The sequence below is a fragment of the Triticum urartu genome, chromosome 6, assembly GCF_003073215.2.
Source record: "Triticum urartu cultivar G1812 chromosome 6, Tu2.1, whole genome shotgun sequence".
In the NCBI taxonomy this organism is placed as follows: Eukaryota; Viridiplantae; Streptophyta; class Magnoliopsida; order Poales; family Poaceae; genus Triticum; species Triticum urartu.
Window position 1 is genome coordinate 99,221,788 of NC_053027.1, and position 26,840 is coordinate 99,248,627.

At 46.5% G+C, this 26,840-nt stretch overlaps 1 protein-coding gene across 1 annotated transcript; it reads right to left on the reverse strand.

Moving 5' to 3' along the window:
• Positions 1-15,639: 15,639 nt before the first annotated feature.
• LOC125516166 (protein MEI2-like 7) lies at positions 15,640-17,590 on the reverse strand. The gene is made up of 4 exons (XM_048681650.1): positions 16,909-17,590; positions 16,684-16,785; positions 16,413-16,560; positions 15,640-16,302 (listed from the first exon to the last, which is right to left on the reverse strand). Exons 1-4 carry the CDS (start codon positions 17,499-17,501, stop codon positions 16,057-16,059), a joined length of 1,089 nt encoding a protein of 362 aa, XP_048537607.1. The 5' UTR covers positions 17,502-17,590; the 3' UTR covers positions 15,640-16,056.
• Between the last annotated feature and the right edge of the window lie 9,250 nt (positions 17,591-26,840).

The window sequence follows — 26,840 nt, forward strand, 5'->3', positions numbered from 1 at the left end:
GGACAGCGAGATCACCCCAAGGTCCTGTCTTGATGAAGACAGTGAGTTGAAGCAACTCGCCAGCAGGTGTGAGACAACCTCTGTGCAGTCGCTGCCTCAATCAGTTCGACTTCTTCAGTCTCAACTTAAAGTGGAAAGGCTTGCTTCAGCTCAGCTCCGACTTGAAGTCAAAAATGCAATGAAGATGTCAGAGGACTGTCGTGCGCACCATCATGCCTTAAATCTAGTGTTGATGCATCTATCATTGACACAACTGAGGTCTACTCAGCTTCTTCAGCTGTTTGGGGGGGCCTGACCTGGCCAGGCCTAGTGCCTTCTGAAGTGCTCTCAGTTTTGTATATTCTTTTGTCGGCGCGTTTATTTGCACTGGTGGCGAACTTTGATGCCCAGTGGATGTAATATGTGTGATAGCCGTGATAGCCTAGCATAAGTTGCTTGCTTATTTATTTCCTTGTTTTCTTGTTTATTTTTTTGCTTCTAGTCATTGCAGTTCTTTTTCCGCGGTTTGCTAGTGGCTGCATTAACCTATTTTTTTAAAACTAGGCCACAATAACCATGGGCTAATATTTACTGTAGTGATACTGGGCCTCCTACGGGCCGTAGAAACAGTAGGCCTTCTACGGGCTGTAGAAACAATGGGCCTTCTACGGGTCGTAGAAACAATGGGCCTTCTACGGGCCGTATCATCAATGGGCCTTATACAGGTAGTATGATCGATGGCCAAACATGGGCCAATAACAGGCCGCATTATGGCTATAAATGGGCTAGAGTTGGAATCGTCCGTTCATGGGCCGACCATAACGGGCCATCGTCAATAGGCCATATTTGATGACGCTATGAAAACGGCCCAACGTATTAACGAACCACAAACGGGCCAACTGTAACCACGGGCTGAATTTGGCCCATAAGCAGAAAATGACAGTAACGGGTCATAAGTAAACGAATGATGGAAATGAGCCCAAGAATAAATGGGCTCTGAGAAGGCCGAAAGATAACATGCGTTCCGTTACGGTGGATGCCACGTATCGGTCACCCTTGACGAAAGCACTTCTGTGACGCGCGATTTATCGTCATGGAAGTGGACACTTCCGTGATGATAATTTTGGTAATGTCGTGGAACACTTCTACGACAGCACAGGTATGACTATCTTGATTCTGTCATAAATTTGTCATGGATGTACATGCATGACAAAAAAAGCGACCTACTGTGACAAACACGTATCATCACGGAAGTGTATTTTTTTGTAGTGACCGATTTCATTTGCCATAGCACCAGTTGTACCACAGAAAAATCCCACTCCAGTAAAAAGTATAGCAAGTCCACCGGCCGAAGACATATCCCAACTGCAGAGACGGCCAATTCCCGCAGATTGGAACCACATTCCATTTATTCCCACTTTAAAATACAATGCTTTCAATGTTGTTACGGACTACGTGCATATATTCCCATCATGGGGAGATTATTGTGAAGACAAACACCATTTTCACATCTTCCTGTCCAACTTACGTGTAAGTGCTATTATTCATGGTTATTATTTTCCTATTTTCTGCTGATTGAACACATCAATGATTTACATTACATTGTTGTAACTAGGCGAGGGTCAATCTGGATAGTCATGACGAGCAAAGCTTGCTTGTGCTTTTCAAGGAAGCATTGCAGCAGTATCGGTGTTACCTGAGGAAATCACACTTTGATGGCAAGTCTATAAACGAATTTCTGGTGAAGTCTCCTGTGCTAAATTTAGAAGACATTGAATGGAAAAACCATGTTATGCACTGGTCTCGTTCCCAGGATGAGGTATTGTCTATGAAATCACATGACAATTTGAACTTCTACTTTTCTGCATGTGCCTTACGGATCTTTTTTGTAGGAAATCTGCTCGAAGAAGAATTCCGGTTTGACAAGAACGATAGGATATCGCAAATATGCTGCCCGCTACTTTGCTCTTGTTAGTACCTATTGTCCTGTATCACTGTACTTGCATACATACCTGGTTCATTATGTGACAGCAGTATGCATGATAGCTTGCTTATCAATTGTTTGCTCCAAATTATCTGATCTGTATGAATGGTTACATTAGTGTAGAATATATCCAATGCCAATGTTTTTAGCTCTACATTGTTCTTGTAAGTACATGCTGTCCTTTATCAGTGTACTTATAATGACAGGTAGTTGTTCATGTACCATCACTCTGCAGCTTATTTTCCTTTGCCCTCCATTTTCTACACATCAGATCTATATTTACTCTTACCATAAGGTTGGTACTGAAGAAGTTTAGCTGTGCATTGCTCTTGGCTGTACCTTTTGCCTGTATCGCTGCACTTACATTTATAGCTACTTGGTTATGTAGCATCACTCTTCATATTATCTTAAATATTCTCCATTTTTTCGTATATTATCACATCTATATTTACTCTTAACAAAATGTAGAATAAAGGCAATGCTTTTGAAGAAGATTCTGTGGTAAACTTCTTGAATTCCCCCCCCCCCTCAGCATGGACAAGGCCTTTATAGAGCCTGTCTTCACCAATAATGTAAGTTTGTCCATCTCAAGCCTTCAAACTTTGTTGTATATATTTGGTTAGGCATGACTGCAACAGCTGTTTATTTTTGGTGTTTGCATCAAATTGCTTGTTTAAAGTTTATTATGTAGTTCATAAACAAAAGTTTGTCCTTTCTCAATTTAAGTTTTCAGTTGTACAACCAAGTTCCTTCTTCATACCATGTAAATTAAACTATACAGAGCAAGTGATCTTCTTTTGCACTGCATGTATGCTTCTGTTCTTCATCTGTAATCCAGTGGAGTGGTGAACCTACCCACCATAGCACAATGTCATATTCTGCAATGTCTTAACTATAAACAATGTCATATCATTCTACTATTATTTAAACCGTCTCTTTATTTGCCAATCTGAAATGGTATAAATTGACAGCACACTAACCATTGATACTTATGAGTTCTTGATCTGTAATCCAGTGGTGTCGTGAAGCTGCTAACTCCTTCACAATGTCATTTCCTGCCATGTCTTGACCTGAACAATAACATATTGTGTTGATGCAATTTTAAACTGTGTCACTTTACTCGTCAGTAAGAAATGTGATGAATTGTCAGCACTGATACTTTTATGTGCAAAACCTGCCATCTGTCTGCTTGTTTATCTTTCAGAGTGAGCAAGATATAAGTGTTGAACAAGCACAGTCTCATCATCTTGCTCAGCTGCTTGCAATGTGCTACCTCTTGAGCTTGCGTTGGATTTCCCCTAAGAGGTAGGGATGATGCAGCAGAGTAGCGTAAGTATTTCCCTCAGTTTTTTAGAACCAAGGTATCAATCCAGTAGGAGGCCACGCTCAAGTCCCTCGTACCTGCACAAAACGATAGCTACTCGCAACCAACGCGATTAGGGGTTGTCAGTCCCTTCACGGTCACTTACGAGAGTGAGATCTGATAGATATAATATTTTTGGTATAGAGATGCAAAGTGAAAAGTAAAAGCAAAGTAAAAAAGCAAAGCAAGATTAAAGTGATGGAGATTGATATGATGAGAATAGACCCGGGGGGCATAGATTTCAATAGTGGCTTCTCTCAAGAGCATAAGTATTCTACGGTGGGTGAACAAATTACTGTTGAGCAGTTGACAGAATTGAGCATAGTTATGAGAATATCTAGGCATGATCATGTATATAGGCATCACGTCCGTGACAAGTAGACCGAAACGATTCTGCATCTACTACCATTACTCCACTCATCGACCGCTATCCAGCATGCATCTAGAGTATTAAGTTAAAAACAGAGTAACGCCTTAAGCAAGATGACATGATGTAGAGAGATAAATTCATGCAATATGAAATAAACCCCATCTTGTTATCCTCGATGGCAACGATGCAATACGTGCCTTGCTGCCCCTTCTGTCACTGGGAAAGGACACCGCAAGATCGAACCCAAAGCTAAGCACTTATCCCATGGCAAGAACTACCAATCTAGTTGGCCAAACCAAACGGATAATTCGAAGAGACTTGCAAAGATAACCAATCATACATAAAAGAATTCAGAGAAGATTCAAATATTATTCATAGATAGACTTGATCATAAACCCACAATTCATCGGTCTCAACAAACACACCGCAAAAAGAAGATTACATCAAATAGAGATCTCCAAAAGAGAGGGGGAGAACTTTGTATTGAGATCCAAAAAGAGAGAAGAAGCCATCTAGCTACTAACTATGGACCCGAAGGTCTGAGGTAAACTACTCACACTTCATCGGAGAGGCTATGATGATGTAGAAGCCCTCCGTGATGACGGCCCTCTCCGGCGGAGCTCCGGAACAGGCCCCAAGATGGGATCTCGTGGATACAGAAAGTTGCGGCGGTGGAATTAAGTTTTTGGCTCCTGTTCTGATCGTTTGGGGGTACGTAGGTATATATAGGAGGAAGGAGTACGTCGGTGGAGCACCGAGGGGCCCACGAGGGAGGGGCGCGCCCTAGGGGGGGCGCCCCCCACCCTCGTGACCGCCTCTCTGATGCCTTGGCGTAGGTTCCAAGTCTCCTGGATCATGTTCGGTGAGAAAATCACGTTCCCGATGGTTTCATTCCGTTTGGACTCCGTTTGATATTCTGTTTCTCCAAAATACTGAAATAGGCAAAAAAGACAGCAATTCTGGGTTGGGCCTCCGGTTAATAGGTTAGTCCCAAAAATAATATAAAAGTGGAAAATAAATCCCAATATAGTCCAAAACAGTAGATAATATAGCATGGAGCAATCAAAAATTATAGATAGGTTGGAGACGTATCACGCTGCAGCTCCCCAGCAGGGCTAACCTTTCTTGAACTCTATTGAAGTGCTATCGGTTTTGTATATTATTTTGTCAGCGTGTTTATTTGCACTGGTGGCGATCTTTGATGCCCAGTGTATGTAATCTGCTGTCTGCTTGTGCTTTATTATCATAGTGGCGAACCTTGATGCCTAGTGGATGTAATATGCCATAATTTCTTTATTGTATAGTCTAGGTTTTTTCTTATTCATGATGCTGCAGTTATTTTACTGTATATATATCTTGTCTTCGCAGTAAACCGGCCAAACCGTAAAATTACGGTACATAATCGGGCCGGCATGCAATCACGGTGTAGGCTGGGCCTGAAACGTGCCGAACAGCTCACGGGCCGGCAGCAGCCCGAAATGAACCCCGGCCCATGATTGTGCGAATCAAATCACGGGCTTTTAACAGGCCAAAATTGTCTTGGTCCTTGTTTGGCCCAATCAGATATCGGCTGCGAGCATGCCGGATGCAAACCGGGTCGTAGTTAGGCCCAACTATATGACCGGCTTTTAACAGGCCGAAATTAATATAGGGCCAAAATGTTAAACGGGCCCTTAACAGGCCAAAACTAATATCAGGCCGAATTACTAAGTGGGCCTTTACCAAGTGGGCCCAAAAGCATAGTGTCCAGTTGAAGGGACAAATCTGATATGGGTCGTAATTGAGCCCAAAGCCTCTTAAAGGGCCGGACCTAATCTGGGCAATTTGGCCCAGAACGTGGTAGGCTTTTAACGGGTCGGATCTCATATGGGCCACTATTAGGCCCGGAGCGTGGCAGGCCATTAATGGACCGGCATATATGGGTCGGCATTTTGCCCAAAACATGACAGCCAGTTAATGGGCCGGCCTACTAGGGTCCTCAAAATCTTGTGGGCCTACAGCTGGGCCGGCCCATTATGATCCGCAAGAATCTTGTGGGCCTTTACCTGGGCCGGCCCATTATGGCACACAAAAATCTTGTGGGCCTTTACCTAGGACGGCCCATTATGGCCCGCAAAATCTTGTGGGCCTTTAGCTGGGCCAGCCCATTATGGTCCACAAAATCTTGTAGGCCTTTAGCTGGGCCGGCCCATTATGGTCTGCAAAATCTTATGGGCCTTTAGTTGGGCCGGTCCCATGTGTCAACATATCATAGGCGTGTCTCGCCCATTGGATGAGTGACCCCTATGCCAACGCGGACCTGACACGTGTCTCCTCCAGCCAATGATGATTTTACGTGTGGAAAATCCCCATTGGTCGGGGCTGTTAACGGGTTATCAGATCCAAAACCCGACCCGATAGCTTAACGGCGTTCCGTTACGGTGGATGCCACATGTCGGTCACCCTTGACGAAAGCACTTCTGTGACGCACGATTTATCATCATGGAAGTGGACACTTCCGTGATGATAATTTTGGTAATGTCATGGAACACTTCTACGACAGCACAGGTATGACTATCTTGATTCTGTCATAAAATCGTCATGGATGTACATGCATGACAAAAAACGCGACCTACTATGACAAACACGTATCATCACGGAAGTGTATTTTTTGTAGTGGAGATTGCTGAGTCCTCGTGACTCACAGATACTTCCAAACAGTTGCAGGCGCCGATGATACCAGTGCAGGTGACGCAACCCAGCTCAGGTGGGAGCTCGATGAAGTCCTTGATCATTGTTGTGTTTCGTTTCCTGTTGATCAGTAGTGGAGGCCAGTTGGGACGATCGAGGATCTAGCATTTGGGGTTGTTGTAGGATCGAAAGTATGTCTAGAGGGGGGGTGATTAGACTACTTGACCAAATAAAAACTTAACCTTTTCCCAATTTTAGTTCTTGGCAGATTTTAGCTATTGTAGGACAAGTCAAGCAATCATCACACAATTCAAGCAAGCATGCAAAGAGTATATTGGCAGCGGAAAGTAAAGCATGCAACTTGTAAGAATGTAAAGGGAAGGGTTTGGAGAATTCAAACGCAATTGGAGACACGGATGTTTTTCCTGTGGTTCGGATAGGTGGTGCTATCCTACATCCACGTTGATGGAGACTTCAACCCACGAAGGGTAACGGTTGCGCGAGTCCACGGAGGGCTCCACCCACGAAGGGTAATGGTTGTGCGAGTCCACGGAGGGCTCCACCCACGAAGGGTCCACGAAGAAGCAACCACCCACGAAGGGTCCACGAAGAAGCAACCTTGTCTATCCCACCATGGCCATCGCCCACGAAGGACTTGCCTCACTAGCAGTAGATCTTCACGAAGTAGGCGATCTCCTTGCCCTTACAAACTCCTTGGTTCAACTCCACAATCTTGTCAGAGGCTCCCAAGTAACACCTAGCCAATCTAGGAGACACCACTCTCCAAGAAGTAACAAATGGTGTGTAGGTAATGAACTCCTTGCTCTTGTGCTTCAAATGATAGTCTCCCCAACACTCAACTCTCTCTCATAGGATTTGGATTTTGTGGAAAGAAGATTTGAGTGGAAAGCAACTTGGGGAAGGCTAGAGATCAAGATTCATATGGTAGGAATGGAATATCTTGGTCTCAACACATGAGTAGGTGGTTCTCTCTTAGAACATATGAGTTGGAATTGTGTATGTGTTCTGATGGCTCTCTCCATGAATGAAGAGGTGGAGGGGTATATATAGCCTCCACACAAAATCCAACCGTTACACACAGTTTTCCAATCTCGGTGGGACTGAATCAACAAACTCGGTCGGACCGAAAAGGTAAACCTAGTGACCGTTAGAGATTTTCGGTGGGACTGACATGCAACTCGGTAGGACCGATATGGTTAGGGTTTGGGCATAACGTAATCTCGGTGAGACCGATTACACAAACTCGGTGAGACCGATTTTGGTAATTAGCTAACCAGAGAGTTGGTCAGGCAAACTCGATGGGACCGATTTGCTCTTTCGGTGAGACCGAAAAGTTACAAAAAGGAAACACTGAATTTACATTGCAATCTCGGTGGGACCGATCCGCTCTTTCAGTGAGACCGAAAAGTTACGAAAGGGAAACAGAGAGTTTGCAATCCCATCTCGGTGAGACCGAGATCCCTATCGGTAGAACCGAATTGCTAGGGTTTGGCAGTGGCTTATGACAAGTGAAACTCGGTGGCGCCGGATAGAAAGAATCGGTAGGACCGAGTTTGGCTTAGGGTTTAGGTCATATGTGGATATGGGAAAGTAGTTGAGGGTTTTGGAGCATATCACTAAGCACATGAAGCAAGAGGCTCATTAAGCAACACCTCATCCCTCCTTGATAGTATTGGCTTTTCCTAAAGACTCAATGTGATCTTGGATCACTAAAATATAAAATGAAGAGTCTTGAGCTTTTGAGCTTGAGCCAATCCTTTGTCCTTAGCATTTTGAGGGTTCCACTTTCACATCCATGCCATGCCAATCATTGAGCTTTTCTGAAATAGTCATCTTGGAATAGCATTAGCTCAATGAGCTATATGTTGTTATGAATTACCAAAACCACCTAGGGATAGTTGCACTTTCAATCTCCCCCTTTTTGGTAATTGATGACAACATATAAATCAAAGCTTCGACAAATGGTAATAAGCATGAAATATATCGTCGCTTTGAGAAGTATGTGATAAGTAAGAGCTCCCCCTAAGTTTGTGCATATTTAAAATTTGCTTTGGACTGCAAATGCACAAGGAGTTAGAGTCATGGGTTACTCTTCCATGTCACATACATCTTGGTGGAGCTCTTAAAATGATAAGAATGAAATACATGCACTCATGACCAAGAATAGTGAATGATCACATAAGATAGATAAGATAATAGCATTAAGCAAGCATTAAGTGTAGCTTATGATCAAACACATGATCATCAATGTCTCACAAGCAATGACATAGTATCTCAAGCACTCAAAAGCAAACAAGTTCGAAAAACCACCATATAAAGCAAGAGAGAAAAAAACAACACTCTCTCTCTCGAAGCCTATGATCTATACATCTTCTCCCCCTTTGGCAACAAGTTACCAAAAAGTTCCTAGAAAATGCATAGTGCTAGATAGACGCTCAGGCTTGATCTTCTGGTGGTGGTGGAGTCCGGATCACTCCAAGGACGAACGCTTCTGTAGACGCTGAAGTAGACGCTGGAGTTGGAGCTGAAGTAGATGCTGGAGCTGGTGGAACTGAAGCTGTAGCTGGTGCTGACGTGGTGGCTCTTGTGTCAGCAACTGGCACGGCAGACGACCTCGGACCTCGTGGCACTCTGGCAAAGGCATGAGTGGTAGTCCTGCCTCTCCTCTCCTGCATGTCATCCTGGAGCTGCTCCACTGCAGTCTGAATCTCTGCCACCTTGACATCCAAGTCATAAAACTTTTGTTCCATGATTCTCTCTAGGCTTGCCTGGTTTTGAGTTAGGGTGGCTAGTCCTTTCTCAATCCGCAGGGTGGATGCAATCAGGTAACCAAGCTGCTCTTGTTTGGTCTTCAAGAAATATTCAGATGCCTTCTCTTGAGTTGGCATCTTGGCAGCTTTCTCCTTCCTTGCCTTCTCCTTCTTTGCTTGTGCTTGGGCAGACGATGGCTCATTCTCAGTCATGACAACTTGATTGTCCTCAAAATCTGGACGGATGGGCAGGTGTTCCTTGTCCAATAAATATATGCCCGTGCCCATCTTAGAGTTGATGAGCTCCTGAATTTGAGGTGCATATCCACAGCTCCTCTTCTGATCTGCTGCAGTCCTCTTGATAGTCTCTACTATGAGGCTCATGACCTTGAACTTCTGTGGCACATCAAAGACGTGAAGCAAGTTGATTGCATGGCCTCTGATCATCTTGTGATCTCCAGACTTGGGCAAGAGAGTGTGCCTCAATATCCAATTGATTGTTGGCAGCCCTGACAGAAGATAGTGCACCGAGCCAAATTTGAAAGTGTCAAGAGCTTCATTTGGAATTTTCTTGTACATGTTGGACATTGAGTTGTGGTCCATCTTCTTCTTGGCATAAATGTCCAAGTCATCTGCTTGCTCCTCTGGGGCATTGATCAACTTTGCCCATTCCTCAACAGTTGATTGGTACCTCGTACCTTCAGACATCCATGTGATCCTTCCATCTGGGTAGAAGTGTGATGTGGAGTAGAATTGCATGATAAGCTCCTCGTTCCACTTTGTGAGCTTCTGCCCAACAAAGTCTGCAACTCCACACGCACTAAAGCTGTCATACACTCCAGGATAGTGTTCCTCATTTTCCTTCATGTAGGTCCAGTCGACCCATCTCATGTCACAAACAATGGGCTTCTTATCTAGCAGCACTGTCTCATAGAAGTCCTGCTGTTCCTTGGTGTGAAATCTGTAATCCACAGCAGTCCTTCTCCTTGAAGCATACGGGTCTGCTTCTCTCCACTTCCTCAGCCATGAATCTCTCCTGAGCTTCATGTCCTCAGCCACAGAATGAGCATCGTTGTGGTCTGGGATCTTGGGCTTGAGCTTTCTAAGAACTTGCTCTTCATCCTCTTCTTCAGCAACAGTCTCAGGCACTGGGGCCTTGTTCTTCTCAGCTGCAGGAATGCTCCTTGTATTCCTCTTTGGTTTTGGCTTGGAGGCAGCTTTGGGCTTAGATGCAGTAGCCCCTGATCTTATGGCATCACCCATCAGCTTGGGTGCCTTAGGTGCTGGTGCAGCTACCTCTTCTTCCTCTTCCTCTTTCATGATGGAAGCCTTTCCTAGCACTCTGGCTACGGTCTTCTTGACCCTTTCCTTCCTCTTCTTGCCTTCTGCAGCAACTGGCTCTTTGGGAGTGGGCTTCTCAGTTGAGGCTCTAGCCTTTGACATAGGCTGCCTGCCTGCTGGCCTTTTGATTTTTAGACCTGGCTTTGTGCCTTGAGCTGGCTCAACTCTCTTTGATGTGGCCTCTTCCTCTGCCACATAATCTTCATCTTCGGAGTCTGAAGTTCTCTTCTTCCTCTGTCTGGTGGCAGCTTTTGGCAGATTGCTTGGGGTACTTCTGCTGCCATCATCTGAAGAGCTGGAGGGACTAGTGCCCTCACTCATCTGCACTTGCTGCTCTGACAAGTTCTGGCTGTCACTCTGATCAGACATGCTGCAAGCTCTGACTGCTGACCCTGTGAATAGTTTATAGATGAGGTAGAATAGATGAGCATCATAAAATGCAGAGATTTTTGCACAAGAATGATCCAAAAACTTAGTTTTAGTTTCCCACTGAAATCATCTCGGATCTACCAATTTTTAAACTCGGTGATACCGAAGCAGTTTTGGAACCTAAACTAGTGAACTCGGTTGGACCGAGTCACAGTTCGGTGGCACCGAGACTGCTAGGGTTTCACAGAGTTCCAAAATCAGTCACACCGATAAGTAATTCTCGGTCAGACCGAGTCTCACTTGTGCAATGGCATAAGCCAAATCGGTGGGACCGAGTTTTTCAACTCGGTGGGTCCGAGATGGTTTCGGCGGAAACCTAACCCTAAAATTTTCGAATCAAAGCTAATCTACGGGCGTATTGACTGGATAGGAGTGTTTCAATCGTGGCAAGAATCATGATGATCACAATGTGCTGAGAATTGGATTGGAGAATAGCACAAAGATCGAGTCCATACCCTAGCTCGGCAGAGACTCGCTACGGCGGCAATGGTGGGGCAGAATTCCCGTTGACGGCGACGGAGACCAGCGACTGGAGGCGGCTGGCGGCGAGAAGATGATCCGGAGACCACGTTGGCAGAGCAGGCTATCACGCCTAGCTCCCGGGCGTTGCACTGTACAGTGTGGCGCCTCCAAGCTAGGCACTACAGCGGCTGTAGCTTGCAAACAAAGTACTTGCTCTCTGCTTAGCTTAGCCCAGGCGTGCAATGCCTCAGGGCTAGGCGCTGCACTACACAGTGTGATTCCCAGCTCTGAGGCGTTGCACCCTTGGGCTGAGCTAAGCAGAGAGCAAACACTTTGTTTGCAAGCTACAGCCGCTGCAGCGCCTAGCGTGGAGGCGTCACACTGTATAGTGCAATGCCCAAGAGCTAGGCGTTGCACTGTATAGTGTGACGCCTCCAAGCTAGGCGCTGCAGCGGCTGTAGCTTGTAAACTTGGTCATTTTCAGGTACATTGCAACGTTTCCTAGAATAAGAAGTCAGAAACTTTAAGTTCACATTTCAGTCACAGTTAAACATTATTAAGACAACAAGTGCAACATAGAGGATCAAGTTCAACATTGCTAAGACGTCAACTCCAAATTCAACATAACTAAGACATACAAAGAGGATCAAGTTCAACATAGAGCTACCACAACTCCAAGTTCACTGACATAACAACTCCAAGTTCACCGACATTACAAATAAAGGACGATGGCTGGTTCCTAAGAAGAGCTAGTTACAAATAGAGCTAGTTCCTTGAGCGCTTTTTGGCTGCTCCCCCCTCTTGCTGGCTAACTTCTTCACCTTCCTAGGAAGAGGAACACGCTCCCGCTCCGGCTCCGGTTCCTCCACGTCATCGACATCGTCATCCAAATAGTCATCCAAAGCCGCCATCCGTGAGGTGCCGACCGTCCTTTTGCCTCTTTGGGTGAAGTCTTCAGGTGTGTACTTGTTGATTCCCGTCCTAGGCTTTAGCCTGTATGCAGACCTAACCTGGTACGTCCCTAAGGTCATATCATCAGCAACCTATGCATCAACAAAAGATATGAAAAGACCGTGTGTGAGGATATAGTTAGCAATGCATCAACAATTGGATATATATACTCATGCCATACCTCTTGGGTGACCACACCCACATCCTCATCCTCCAAATGATCACCATGGCTCTGGCCTGAAGCGGGATCTGATGGTGTCGCCGACCTAGACCGTTCTGCTGATACATACTCGGGGTCACGACAACCAAAAAGGTTTGATAGCCGCCTTAACTTTTGGCCCTGGCGCTGCAACATGTACAAGTGAATGAGACATCGAACGTAGCAACACATGTTAAGTGCTAGTTTGAAGGAGATGTGAACCTTGATGAATGCTCGAAGTGCATCTTCTCCATCGCTTTTGCCAGCCGGGGTTGTTTCAAGAATAGTCTCTGTCTCATCAGCTGCTTTCTTGATCTGGGCACGCTATGAACAGAAATGGTATTAACGTGTTAGTCAAGCGAAGATGTGAATAGTGTGAATGAAAAGCAAAGAGGGAAAATACCACAAAGTTCATCATTGGAGCTGAAGGGATCACTGAGTTGCCTTTCCTGACTAATGCGTTGTGCTGGTGTTGGGCTACCTCATCAAAAACAGTGGGTTCTTCCAAAATCTCCTCAGCATACGCCGGCTTGCATACCTCCACATGGGTACTTGCAAGAAACCATGTGAGATAATTGTTGAACGCTACAGGGCAGTGCTCACGAAGCTGGACTCCTTTTCTAGCCCTAGCTTGCTCCACACTAAGCGCAAACTGTACGACATACATTCTGTGATGCTTGTCCCAATCCTTAATCTTCGCTGCCTTTTCCTATCCAACCTGCAAGTTAGAAACATAATATTAGTAGCATCGAAACCGCCGAGAAGCTGCTAAGTACTCAAGGTTAATTATATCTTATGCGTGTAGCAACTTGTTCGTATCCTCCCACTCCGGTGGATGTGCCTGGAACAAACCAAACTGACGGCGCACTCGATGTGGGAGGTGGAGCTCAACCACCCAGTTGCATATGAGTGGGCACCAGATACGCCAGAGATCCCTATCCCTAGTGCACATCGGATTCAGCCTGAACTCTAAAGGGTTACCAAAACTATCTCCTGTTCCATACGGCTCCCATATCACCTGCAAAATGGGATAGAATGCAAAATTGATATCGACTTGCAATAGAAGCATCATAATCACTTATGCAATGTCAATTCACCTGCTCAGGCGTGATCGCGTCAAGCTCGCTCTGGTACAACTTGTACATGACCGAGGGATCATCTGTCGACTCATTTAACACATCCCACTTGTAAGCCCAAGTGGGTAGCCGTAGTAGGTCGCCTTTGTCATCCCAATCATCGTACTTCACCTTTTTTGGACGTCCAACTGGCAAACGCTCCCAGCTCCATATGGAAAGTGCGAGCAAACAACCACCAGTACCTCCAGATGACCTACAACAGGCTTCGTCCAACTGCACATAAAAGATAACATGGTTCAATTAAGAGCAAGATCACATTCATAATGTAGCAATGAAGTGAAAAGGAAACAACTTCATACCTGTCTATACAAGTAAGCCAGTGTCACTGAACCCCAACTCCAATTGCTATCGAAGACGGTCAACACCTTCAGCCACATCCATGGAGCATTCTTGCCTGTGCCATCAGCAAACATAGTCCTGGATATCACATACCACATGTAGACACGAGCATATGTCTTGACCATGTCCTCATCAGCTTCCGGTGGGCAAGTAGCAAAGTGCTCAGTAATCCACATGAAAGTAGCACCGGCTGCGACTCTTTCCTTCTTCTTGTCTGCTGCTGCTGGTTCCGGAGGCTCCGGAGGAACCATACCGATAAGGGCATGCATCTGCGCGCGCCACCCATCGGAATCGCTGCTCATACATAGAGGATCCCCATCGATAGGAAGACCGGTGATCATAGCAATATCCTGGAGCGTCACTGTCATCTCCCCGGTCCGTAGATGGAAACTATGTGTATCCGGCCGCCAATGATCAATAAGCGCGGTGAGTGCTGGAGCATTGTTGGGCGGCGTCGACCGTCTGACCATATGAATGAAAGGGAGAAGTCCTATCTCCCTTACATACGGTGTGTATCGCTCATCATAGCGCATCCACCCAAGGATGACCCCGTGAGAACAAAGCTTCAAAGGTGCAAGCGCCTACAAACAAACAATTCATAACATTACATATGGGGCATTTGTGTTTGAAATAAATACGAAATTCATAAAACAGGCCACTTTCATTATTACCTGCTGCTCCACCGCCATAGCGTACGACCGGTGTTGTTTGTCCCAGTGATCATCGAGAAGCCAAACCATCCTAACAATTTTGAAAGAAAGCTTTGTTGTCAACACGATTATCTTTTGAATACAAATAAACTAAAATACGCCTACTAGATGCAACCGTACCAATCTATGTATCCAACCATATCAAATCACAAAACTAATAAACTAGGATTTCACAAATAAGTAGGCCTACTTCATACAAATAACTTTTCAATAAACTATGCCTACTTCATACAAATAACTCTTCCATAAACTAAACTAGGGTTCCACAAATCAAACAAACAAGGATTGTAATACATGCAAAGTTCTAATACATGCAAGATTCAAATCTAATCTAATCAAACAAGGATTCCCCAAATCTTCAAAATATCATATTTTCTATGGATAGAAAGAAGGGGATCGGAGGAGAGTACCTTCTAGGATGGATTGGTGAAGAAATGCACGGACCAAATCGTCGGATCTGAAGGATTTGGGAGAGGGGATTGAGAGGGGGAGAGGAGGAAGCCGCCGGCACGCCTGTTCTGTAACTCCTAGAACGAATGGGTGGGGTGGGGGAGGGGGAGGGGGCGGCTGGCATCTAAGTCACAGTGCAGCGCCTCCGAGCTAGGCGCTGCACATTACATGTGTGGCGCCTAGCTCGGAGGCGCTGCACTACTGGGTGCGGGCCCAAGGGCTGCCACGGTGGACAGGCGTGCAACACCCCAGAGCTGGGCGTTGCACCATAGGGTGTGGCGCCTGCATGGCAGACGCTACATAAAACGGTCAGTGCTGTGAAATAGTTTCACGGACAGTTCATTTCGTGAATTGATTTCGTCCCAAGGTCAAAATTGTCAAATTTGCCCCTAGACGGTGCAACAGCAACGCTTTTGCATGTCCACTTTAAACTGTACGTAAAAGGACCAGCACCGAATCAACACACACAGAACCGCTGCGATTCTATCTACCGGCCGGTACACGTACACGGAGCTGCATGCATGCACATGCCATCTATGCTGGCGCTGGCAGTACATACAGTACAGGCCTTCTGGCTTTGATCAAAAAAGGCATTCTTTTGACGGAAAGGAAGAACACGAGACGACACGTTACATGGACTGATGGGGTGGGGCTCCCTGATTACACGAGACGACACGATCAAAGAAGACGGTACAGGGCTACTGCAGTCTACAGCTTGATAAAGCTGCTACGCTGATGTCCAAACTCCGGCAGCCTTCCCCTACGCGCCGTTGCACCAAAGGGGAAAGAAAGCAGGGAAGGCATGGCCGGACTCCGGTCTCCGGACTTGACCGTGCCACGCCACCGGGAACGAGCGAGCGGACCAACAGAACGCGCGTAGCAGAAACTTGCATCGTTTGACTTCAGGCGACCATGCTTGGAGTGGCTAGCTGGCTAGCTATAGCCTCGCCTCGACGCACCCACACCAGCTGCTGCGCCGGCTGGACGGCGGGGACGCGCGGGGGAACACGTCGGCCGAGGTGCCTGGGCTCGGCCGGGGGCGGGTCGGCGGTGCCGTCGCGCGGCGGCGAGAAGACGGCCGGGAGGTACTCGTCGGTGTGGCACGCGAAGGTGGAGCGGCTGAAGTGCCTCACCAGCCTGTGCCGGCCCTGCAAACACCAACGGCGCACGGCGTCAGAGAACAGATCGCATGCATGCATGCATCGACGGGACGGAGGTACACTGGTCTCATCTACTACCAGTGTGCTCCATACGTTACCTGCATGTAGGCGGCGGCGATGTTGATGATCTTGGCGCTGCCGAGCGAGCGGTGCCAGCCGCGGCCGTGCAGGGCGTAGTGCAGCCCGCGCGCCGCCTCGGCCGTCGTGAAGTTGACGAAGGCGTACCCCTTGTTGCTGCACCGCTGCCTGCTGAATTAATTTGCACGTTGCAACACAAGGATGAAGACCGTGATCGCCAAGCAAGAAAAATTGCAGGCAAGAAATCACCCTGTCAAACCGTGAGAGAAGAGCGAGCACGAGATGGATCACCTGAAGTCCATGGGCAGGTAGAGGAAATCGTACGCGGCGGGGCCGCGCCGCCTGTTCACGCGGGCGCAGTGGTCGTCCAGCAGCTTCATCATCGAGGGGCGGCTGCATGCGACGGCGCACACCAAAACGCGAAAGATCCATCAGCTAAAAACGCAGGCGCGAACTGAACACGACGAGATGGAGAAGATAGCGTGGCGTAGGCAGGCTAGCTGGCCGCTTACGTACGTGAGCTTGTTGGGGATGTTGCGGATCATGACGGTGGTGCGGCTGCGGCCGTGCCAGGCCCAGGCCGGCGGGGGCACCGGCCACGCCCTCCACCTCGTCAGCGCCGGCGACGGCGACCTCTCCCGCCCTCCGCCGCGCGCGGCCGGCACGTACACCTCGCTCCTGCCCCTGCCCCGCTGCCCCCGCGGCCCGCACGGCGGTGCCGCCGGCAGGAGAGCGCGAGTCGCGGGTCCTCCTCCCTTGCCCTTCCCGGCCGCGGCCGCTCGCGCCTTGTGCTTGTGGTTGAAGCTGTGCACCGCCCGCGCGTACAGCTTCTCGGGGTCGAGCATGGGCCCGCGCGGACGGCCGTGGTGAGGACGCGGCCCGGCGACGTGCTCGCGGAAGAAAGGCCGCGGCGGGAGGGGGCCGGGGTAGTGGCGCTCGGTGAAGGCGGCGCGGGAGTGGTTGGCGGCGAGGGGGCAAGGCGGCCGGTAGCCGGCGGCGCCGTGGTGCTCCGGCGTCATGAAAGGGTGGGGCTTTGGCGGGGCGTGGTGGGCGCGGGCGGAGCGGCGGCTGTATGGCCGCGCGTACGCGTTGAGCCCCGTCGCTGCCATGGCTTTGGGAGGCCTGGTGGGAGGAGAAGGAGACGGCGAGGTTGGAAGACACGCGTTCGCCGGCGGGGAAGCGCTCCCTGGCCGGGAACACGATCGGGTTTCTTTATAGGAGCGTTGGTGGGAATTCGCCGGGGACATCCAACAAGGTCATTTGGTATGCAGCCAGTGTGTCTCACCGAAAGCGGGGACCCACTTTCTGACAGGTGCGGTGCAGCTCCTGTGCAGGTTAATCATTCCGTTTGACCGCTCCGTTTGGCGGAGCACCTGCAGCGTCTCTCCGTCACATTCTTCTGTCCATGTTATCACGATCAGAATGTTACTCGCTCCATTCATAGTACTATGTTTTAACTAGACACTCCCCTGTAAACTAATATAAAAGCATTTAGATCACTAAATTATCGATCTAAACACTTTTATATTAGTTTACGGAGGAAGTATTATTTTAATATGAGCTTGTATATACTACTGAAATGAGTAAACAAACAACACTAAAATACTAAAATGTACCACCTTTATTTTTAATATTGAACTGTCAAAATAACTTACATTTGTGAACAGAGTCTAAGATATTATAACTTTTTGTAAGTCAGTGTATGTAGACACGTTTCGACGTGTTTATTTACTCATCTCAGTTTGTATGTAGTCCACATTGAAATATTCAAGACATCTTATAAGATCGAAGGGATTTTTTTTAGTTTAGCCTGTATGTAGCCCGCAAAAGAAATCAATTGACTTAGAGCTACTCCAACGGGCCGACCCAAACGGACGGCTTTTTTGTCTGCATTTTGTCCGTTTGGGTCGGCTGCCCACCCGTCGTCCGGCCTCTTTAGTTTTGGGCCGGCAGTGCGCCCAACGGCCCGACCCATTTCATGACTGCGCGTTGTAGATCATGCGTCGCCCTGGTTTTGGCGCACCAGCGCGCGGGAAAGGTTCGCGCGCGGGAGGGGGGGGGGGAAGCGGCCTAGCGCGCGCTGGTTTTGGCGCTTCAGCGCACGGGAAAGGTTCGCGCGCGCGCCGCGGCCGGCGCTCGTTATAAAGAAGGCGCTCCCTCCACACTCTGTCCGCCGCCCACTCTCGCCGCCTCTGCGCCACCATGTCGATCCGCCGCCTGGGCGCTTCAGATTTTCGCGGAGTCCGCGAGTGCCAGTTCTACAAGCAAATGAGGTTGGAGAGGGACGCGAGGAGGAGGGAGCGAGCCGCCTATCGGGAGGGCAAGCGTTCGCGGAAGTAGACAGCTCAATTGAAACTGAAGCTACGAGAAACGGCGTGTTGGGACTTTAAAGACGAGGCGGATGCTGACGCCTACATTCGGACGTCGGAGGAGGACATTACCGAGTCGGAGTCAGAAATCGACGAGTAGTGATCTTTTCTTTTTATCCGTGTACGCTAGAATTATCTATGTATCCATTTTTATCTGAAAAAATGGTCGGCGGCGTCGGCGACGTAGCAGGCGGGTGAGAGTATGAATCCAATGTGCCACCGACTAGCGGGCCCGATGAGGAAAGAGGGCGAGCGCGCGCTGGTCCGTCTTGTGTCCGCGCCGACGCAAATCAGGCTCAAAAATGGGCCGGGAATGGGTCGACAGGCGGACGAAAGCGGACGCGCGTCCGTTTGGGTCGGCGCGTTGGTCCAGCTTTTTTGTCCGCGCCGACTCAAACGGAAGGCCGTAGACGAAATGGGTAGCCCCATTGGAGTTGCTCTTAGGGTTCATTTGGTTTGGAAGAATTCCGTGAAAAAAAACTAGAAGAGTAAGGATTCAAGGGGGGGGGATTCCATTGAGATGTATTCGGTTTGTAAGAAGTGACCAAAATAATTCTTAGCATAAAATGTTCATTTAGGACCAACATTTTCCTTAGATATTGCATGTGCATCATGTTAATTTCATAAGCAACATATTGCACTGCATCAAAGATTAACTTGATTATTTTATTAAACACTAAGCCCTATTTTTTGTCATTTGGTAAAATAGTGAATATCCAAACCATTATTTTACATCAATTCGTGTCTGGTGGTCGGCTGACGGCGCTTTCGCGGGCGGCGGTCATATCGGCTATTGTAGTTGTGTTTACTGTCTTGCAGTTGGGTCCGTGGATGACGGCAGGCGGCGACGTTCCTCTTCTTCGAATACATCGGATAAAGTTGATGGCGTCGAGATCTGGTCACCATGGGGAAGATCCTCGACCTACATGCCACAAAGACTCGGTCTCGTCGCTTGCGGCGACCCGCTTCATCGACTCAAAAAGCATCTTTGTATGCGGTGGTGCTCTCCCAGATATGGGTATAGCGGTTGTTCTCATCTTTTTCCGGCGTTTTTCATGGTAGCGGTGGAGGACGTTCGTGGACTATGTTTCGGCGAGGCACGAGTTTGTACAAGGGTGGAATAATAGTTTTACCTCTTGTGGAATTCTTTGTGCAGAGTTGCTTGACAAGCATTTGTGTCTCGTATGGTGACCATATGTGTAATCTCTGTAAACAGATTGTTTAATAAAATATATGGTTGCTTCAAAAAAACAAAGGTTCACCTCCTCACTTTGCACATGGCCTTTGTGTGATATTTGGGAGCAACTTCACAATTTTAGCACAGACATAACACCGACACCTAGTTCAGACCCCATTATTACCCTTTCTTGGCTTTTATTACCAAACAAATATTATTCCTACTCCAGATACCCCATGATTTTTTTGTGTGGCTTCATTATATTATAGAATAGAGAAGCTACATTTAAAATTTCAGCCCAATCAAATTATAGTTGCACCTTCAAACAATCTCAAACCCCGCTTTTCTGATTTTTCTATAATATTATGGAAAAGCATGAAACAACATTGTGCCTTTGCGGCCCATCACAGTTGGGCGCTGCATATTTAATATGCACCCATGCACATGAGATAGCAGTCCGCCGCCAGTCAGCCCAGCTGGGCAAGCCTCCTACTCCAAGGAAGTGAACATCGGGATACACTAATTGACTTAGGGCTCATTTGGTTTGGAAGAATTTCGTGAAAGAAACTTGAAGAATGAGGATTCAGGGGGAAATTCCATTGAGATGTATTTGGTTTGTAAGAAGTGACCAAAATAATTCTTAGCAAAAACATGTTCATTTAGGACCAACATTTTTCTTAGATATTAATTGTGCATCATGTTTACTTTATAAGCACCATGTTGCACAACATCACAGATTAAAATGATTATTTTATTAAACCCTAAGCCCTATTTTTTGTCATTTGGTAAAATAGTGAATATCTCAACCATTCTTTTACATCGAGGTTCACCTCCACACTTTGCACATGGCCTTTGTGTGATATTTGGGAGCAACTATTAGGGAACGCAGTAATTTCAAAAAAAATTCCTACGCACACGCAAGATCCATCTAGGTGATGCATAGCAACGAGAGGGGAGAGTGTTGTCCATTTACCCTCATAGACCGTAAGCGGAAGCGTTATGACAACGCAGTTGATGTAGTCGTACGTCTTCACGATCCGACCGATCCTAGCACCGAAAGTACGGCACCTCCGCGATCTGCACACGTTCAGCTCAGTGACGTCCCATGAACTCCAGATCCAGCTGAGTGTCGAGGGAGAGCTTCGTCAGTACACGGCGTGATGACGGTGATGATGAAGTTACCGACGCAGGGATTTCCCTAAGCACTACAATGATATGACCGAGGTGGAAATCTATGGAGGGGGCACCGCACACAACTAAACAATCAACTTGTGTGTCTATGGGGTGCCCCTTCCCCGTATATAAAGGAGTGGAGGGGGGAGGGCCGGCCCTCTATGGCGCGCCTCAAGGAGGGAGTCCTACTCCCGATGGGAATAGGATTCCCCCTTCCCTTGTTGGAGTAGGAGAGGAAGGAAGGGGGGAGAGAGGGAAGAAGGGGGGCGGCCCCCACCCAATTCAGATTGGGCTTGGGGGAGTGCGCCCTCCACCTTGGCCGCATCCTCCTCTCTCCCACTAAGGCCCAATAAGGCCCATACACTTCCCAGGGGGTTCCGGTAACCCCCCGGTACTCCGGTAAATGCCCAAACTCACCCGAAACCATTCCGATGTCCAAACATAGCCTTCCAATATATCGATCTTTATGTCTCGACCATTTCGAGACTCCTCGTCATGTCTGTGATCATATACGGGACTCCGAACTACCTTCGGTACATCAAAACACATAAACTCATAATATCGATCGCCACCGAACGTCAAGCGTGCGGACCCTACGGGTTCGAGAACTATGTAGACATGACCGAGACTCGTCTCCGGTCAATAACCAATAGCGGAACCTGGATGCTCATATTGGTTCCTACATATTCTACAAGATCTTTATCGGTCAAACCGCATAACAACATACGTTGTTCCCTTTGTCATCGGTATGTTACTTGCCCGAGATTCGATCGTCGGTATCTCAATACCTAGTTCAATCTCGTTACTGGCAAGTCTCTTTACTCGTTCCGTAATGCAACATCCCGTAACTAATTCATTAGTCACATTGCTTGCAAGGCTTATAGTGATGTGCATTACCGAGAGGGCCCAGAGATACCTCTCCGATACACGGAGTGACAAATCCTAATCTCGATCTATGCCAACTCAACAAACACCATTGGAGACACCTGTAGAGCATCTTTATAGTCACCCAGTCACGTTGTGACGTTTGATAGCACAAGAAGTGTTCCTCCGATATTTGGGAGTTGCATAATCTCATAGTCATAGGAACATGGATAAGTTATGGAGAAAGCAGTAGCAACAAACTAAACGATCATCGTGCTAAGCTAACGGATGGGTCAAGTCAATAACATCATTCTCTAATGATGTGATCCCGTTCATCAAATGACAACTCTTTGTCCATGGCTAGGAAACTTAACCATCTTTGATTAACGAGCTAGTCAAGTAGAGGCATACTAGTGACACTCTGTTTGTCTATGTATTCACACATGTACTAAGTTTCCGGTTAATACAGTTCTAGCATGAATAATAAACATTTATCATGATATAAGGAAATATAAATAAAAACTTTATTATTGCCTCTAGGGCATATTTCCTTCAGTCTTCCACTTGCACTAGAGTCAATAATCTAGATTACACAGTAATGACTCTAACACCCATGGAGTCTTGGTGCGGATCATGTTTTGCTCGTGAGAGAGGCTTAGTCAACGGGTCTGCAACATTCAGATCTGTATGTATCTTGCAAATCTCTATGTCTCCCTCCTTGACTTGATCGCGGATGGAATTGAAGCGTCTCTTGATGTGCTTGGTTCTCTTGTGAAATCTGGATTCCTTTGCCAAGGTAATTGCACCAGTATTGTCACAAAAGATTTTCATTGGACCCGATGCACTAGGTATGACACCTAGATCGGATATGAACTCCTTCATCCAGACTCCTTCATGTGCTGCTTCCGAAGCAGCTATGTACTCCGCTTCACACGTAGATCCCGCCACGACACTCTGCTTGGAACTGCACCAACTGACAGCTCCCGTTCAATAAAAATACGTATCCGGTTTGTGACTTAGAGTCATCCGGATCAATGTCAAAACTTGCATCGATGTAACCGTTTACGACGAGCTCTTTGTCACCTCCATAAACGAGAAACATATCCTTAGTCCTTTTCAGGTATTTCAGGATGTTCTTGACCGCTGTCCAGTGATCCACTCCTGGATTACTTTGGTACCTCCCTGCTAAACTAATAGCAAGGCACACATCAGGTCTGGTACACAGCATTGCATGCATGATAGAACCTATGGCTGAAGCATAGGGAATGACTTATATTATCTCTCTATCTTTTGCAGTGGTCGGGCATTGAGTCTGACTCAACTTCACACCTTGTAACACATGCAAGAACCCTTTCTTTGCTTGATCCATTTTGAACTCCTTCAAAACTTTATCAAGGTATGTGCTTTGTGAAAGTCCAATTAAGCGTCTTGATCTATCTCTATAGATCTTGATGCCCAATATATAAGCAGCTTCACTGAGGTTTTTCATTGAAAAATTCTTATTCAAGTATCCTTTAATGCTATTCAGAAATTCAGTATCATTTCCGATCAGCAATATGTCATCCACATACAATATCAGAAATGCTACAGAGCTCCCACTCACTTTCTTGTAACTACAGGCTTCTCCAAAAGTCTGTATAAAACCATATGCTTTGATCACACTATCAAAGCGTATATTCCAACTCCGAGAGGCTTGCACCAATCCATAAATGGATCGCTAGAGCTTGCATACTTTGTTAGCACCTTTTGGATCAGCCAAACCTTCTCGTTGCATCATATACAACTCTTCTTTAAGATATCCATTAAGGAATGCAGTTTTGACATCCATTTGCCAAATTTCATAATCATAAAATGCGACAATTGCTAACATGATTCGGACGGACTTAAGCATCGCTACAGGTGAGAAGGTCTCATCGTAGTCAACTCCTTGAACTTGTCGAAAACCTTTTGCAACAAGTCGAGCTTTGTAGACAGTAACATTACCGTCAGCGTCAGTCTTCTTCTTGAAGATCCATTTATTCTCAATTGCTTGCCGATCAACGGGCAAGTCAACCAAAGTCCATACTTTGTTCTCATACATGGATCCCATCTCAGATTTCATGGCCTCAAGCCATTTTGCTGAATCTGGGCTCATCATCGCTTCCTCATAGTTCGTAGGTTCGTCATGGTCAAGTAACATGACCTCCAGAACAGGATTACCATACCACTCTGGTGCGGATCTCACTCTGGTTTACCTACGAGGTTCGGTAGTAACTTGATCTGAAGTTACATGATCATCATCATTAGCTTCCTCACTAATTGGTGTAGTAGTCACAGGAACAGATTTCTGTGATGAACTACTTTCCAATAAGGGAGCAGGTACAGTTACCTCATCAAGTTCTACTTTCCTCCCACTCACTTCTTTCGAGAGAAACTCCTTCTCTAGAAAGGATCCATTCTCAACAATGAATATCTTGCCTTCAGATCTATGATAGAAGGTGTACCCAACATTTTCTTTTGGGTATCCTATGAAGACGCACTTCCCCGATTTGGGTTTGAGCTTATCAGTTTGAAACTTTTTCACTTAAGCATTGCAACCTCAAAATTTAAGAAACGACAGCTTAGGTTTCTCGCTAAACCATAGTTCATACGGCGTCGTCTCAACGGATTTAGATGGTGCCCTATTTAACGTGAATGCAGCCGTCTCTAAAGCATAACCCCAAAACGATAGCGGTAAATTAGTAAGAGACATCATAGATCGCACCATATCTAAAAAGTGCGGTTACAACGTTCGGACACACCATTACGCTGTGGTGTTCCACGTGGCATGAGTTGCGAAAATATTCTGCATTGTTTCAAATGAAGACCAAACTCATAACTCAAATATTCACCTCCACAATCAGATCGTAGGAACTTAATTTTCTTGTTACGATGATTTTCCACTTCACTCTGAAATTCTTTCAACTTTTCAAATGTTTCGGACTTATGTTTCATCAAGTAGATATACCCATATCTGCTCAAATCATCTATGATGGTAAGAAAATAACGATACCCACCGCGAGCTTCAACACTCATCGGACCGCATACATCAGTATGTATTATTTCCAACAAGTCTGTTGCTCGCTCCATTGTTCCGAAGAACGGAGTCTTAGTCATCTTGCCCAATGGAGTTTCTTCATGCGATTTACACCAATATGACCTAAATGGCAGTGCCACAAATAAGTTGCACTATCATTATTAAACTTATATCTTTTGGCTTCAATACTATGAACATGTGTGTCATACTACCAAGATTTAGTAAAAATAGACCACTCATCAAGGGTGCATGACCATAAAAGATATTACTCATATAAATAGAACAACCATATTCTCTGATTTAAATTAATAACCGTCTCGCATTAAACAAGATCCAGATATAATGTTCATGCTCAACGCTGGCACCAAATAACAATTATTTAGGTCTAAAACTAATCCCGAAGGTAGATGTAGAGGCAGCATGCCGACGGCGATCACATCGACTTTGGAACCATTTCCCACGCACATCATCACCTTGTCCTTAGCCAATATTCGCTTAATCTGTAGCCCCTGTTTCGAGTTGCAAATATTAGCAACAGAAGCAGTATCAAATACCCAGGCGCTACTGCGAGCATTAGTAAGGTACACATCAATAACATGTATATCAAATATACCTTTCACTTTGCCATCCTTCTTCTCCACCAAATACTTGGGGCAGTTCCGCTTCCAGTGACCAGTCCTTTTGCAGTAGAAGCACTCAGTCTCAGGCTTAGGTCCAGACTTGGGCTTCTTCACTTAAGCAGCAACTTGCTTGCCGTTCTTCTTGAAGTTCCCCTTCTTCCCTTTACCCTTTTTCTTGAAACTGGTGGTCTTGTTGACCATCAACACTTGATGCTCCTTCTTGATTTCTACCTCCATAGCCTTTAGCATTGCGAAGAGCTTGGGAATTGTCTTATCCATCCCTTGCATATTATAGTTCATCGCAAAGTTCTTGTAGCTTGGTGGCAGTGATTGAAGAACTCTGTCAATGACACTATCATCAGGAAGATTAAGTCCCAGCTGAGTCAAGTGGTTGTGGTACCCATACATTCTGAGTATATGTTCACTGACAGAACTATTCTCCTCCATTTTGCAGCTATAGAACTTATTGGAGACTCACTAGTAGAAAAAGGGTCAAATGTTCAGCTCATTAGTCCCGGTTTGTAATTGAGTCGGCACTAATGTGACCATTAGTGCCGGTTCCAACGGCTAGCTGGGCCGCTCTCATTAGTACCAGTTCATGGAGAATCTTTAGCACCGGTTCGTGCCACGAACCGGTACTAAAGAGAGTGGTGGCAGGATGTTGTCAGTCTGGGGCCCCTCTAGCACCTTTAGTACCGATTCGTGGCATGAACCGGTGCTAAAGGTCGTCCTATATAAACCCTTCATCCACCCGCGAGTGAACGAGCTCTGTTTTTCCCCTTTCCCCTCTCCTCTCTGTTCTCCCCCTCTACCTTGAGCTCATCTCAAATTTTGCCCAAATGTTGTCAAGATTTGAAGGCCCCCATCCATTCAAGTGATCACAAAGGTAAGCAACTTTGTCCTTTCATCTCTCATTGCTAGATTAGCTTTTGCAATGCTTTATATAGTCATTAATTTGTGGGTTTTAGTAATTTGGGAGGAATTATATGTGGTAGTTTATTTGATTTATATGCAATTTGAGCTCAAAATAACTCTTAGTTTGCATATGTAGGTGTGGTTTACTTAGTGCCTTCCCGTCTCTGTCCTAACCACCGTCGATCGTCCGCATCGTCTTGTGGCCGGCACCACCTTGTGGGGTGATCCCTCTTGTTCTTATCTTTTTATATAAAAAATCATGTTTGTGTGATTTA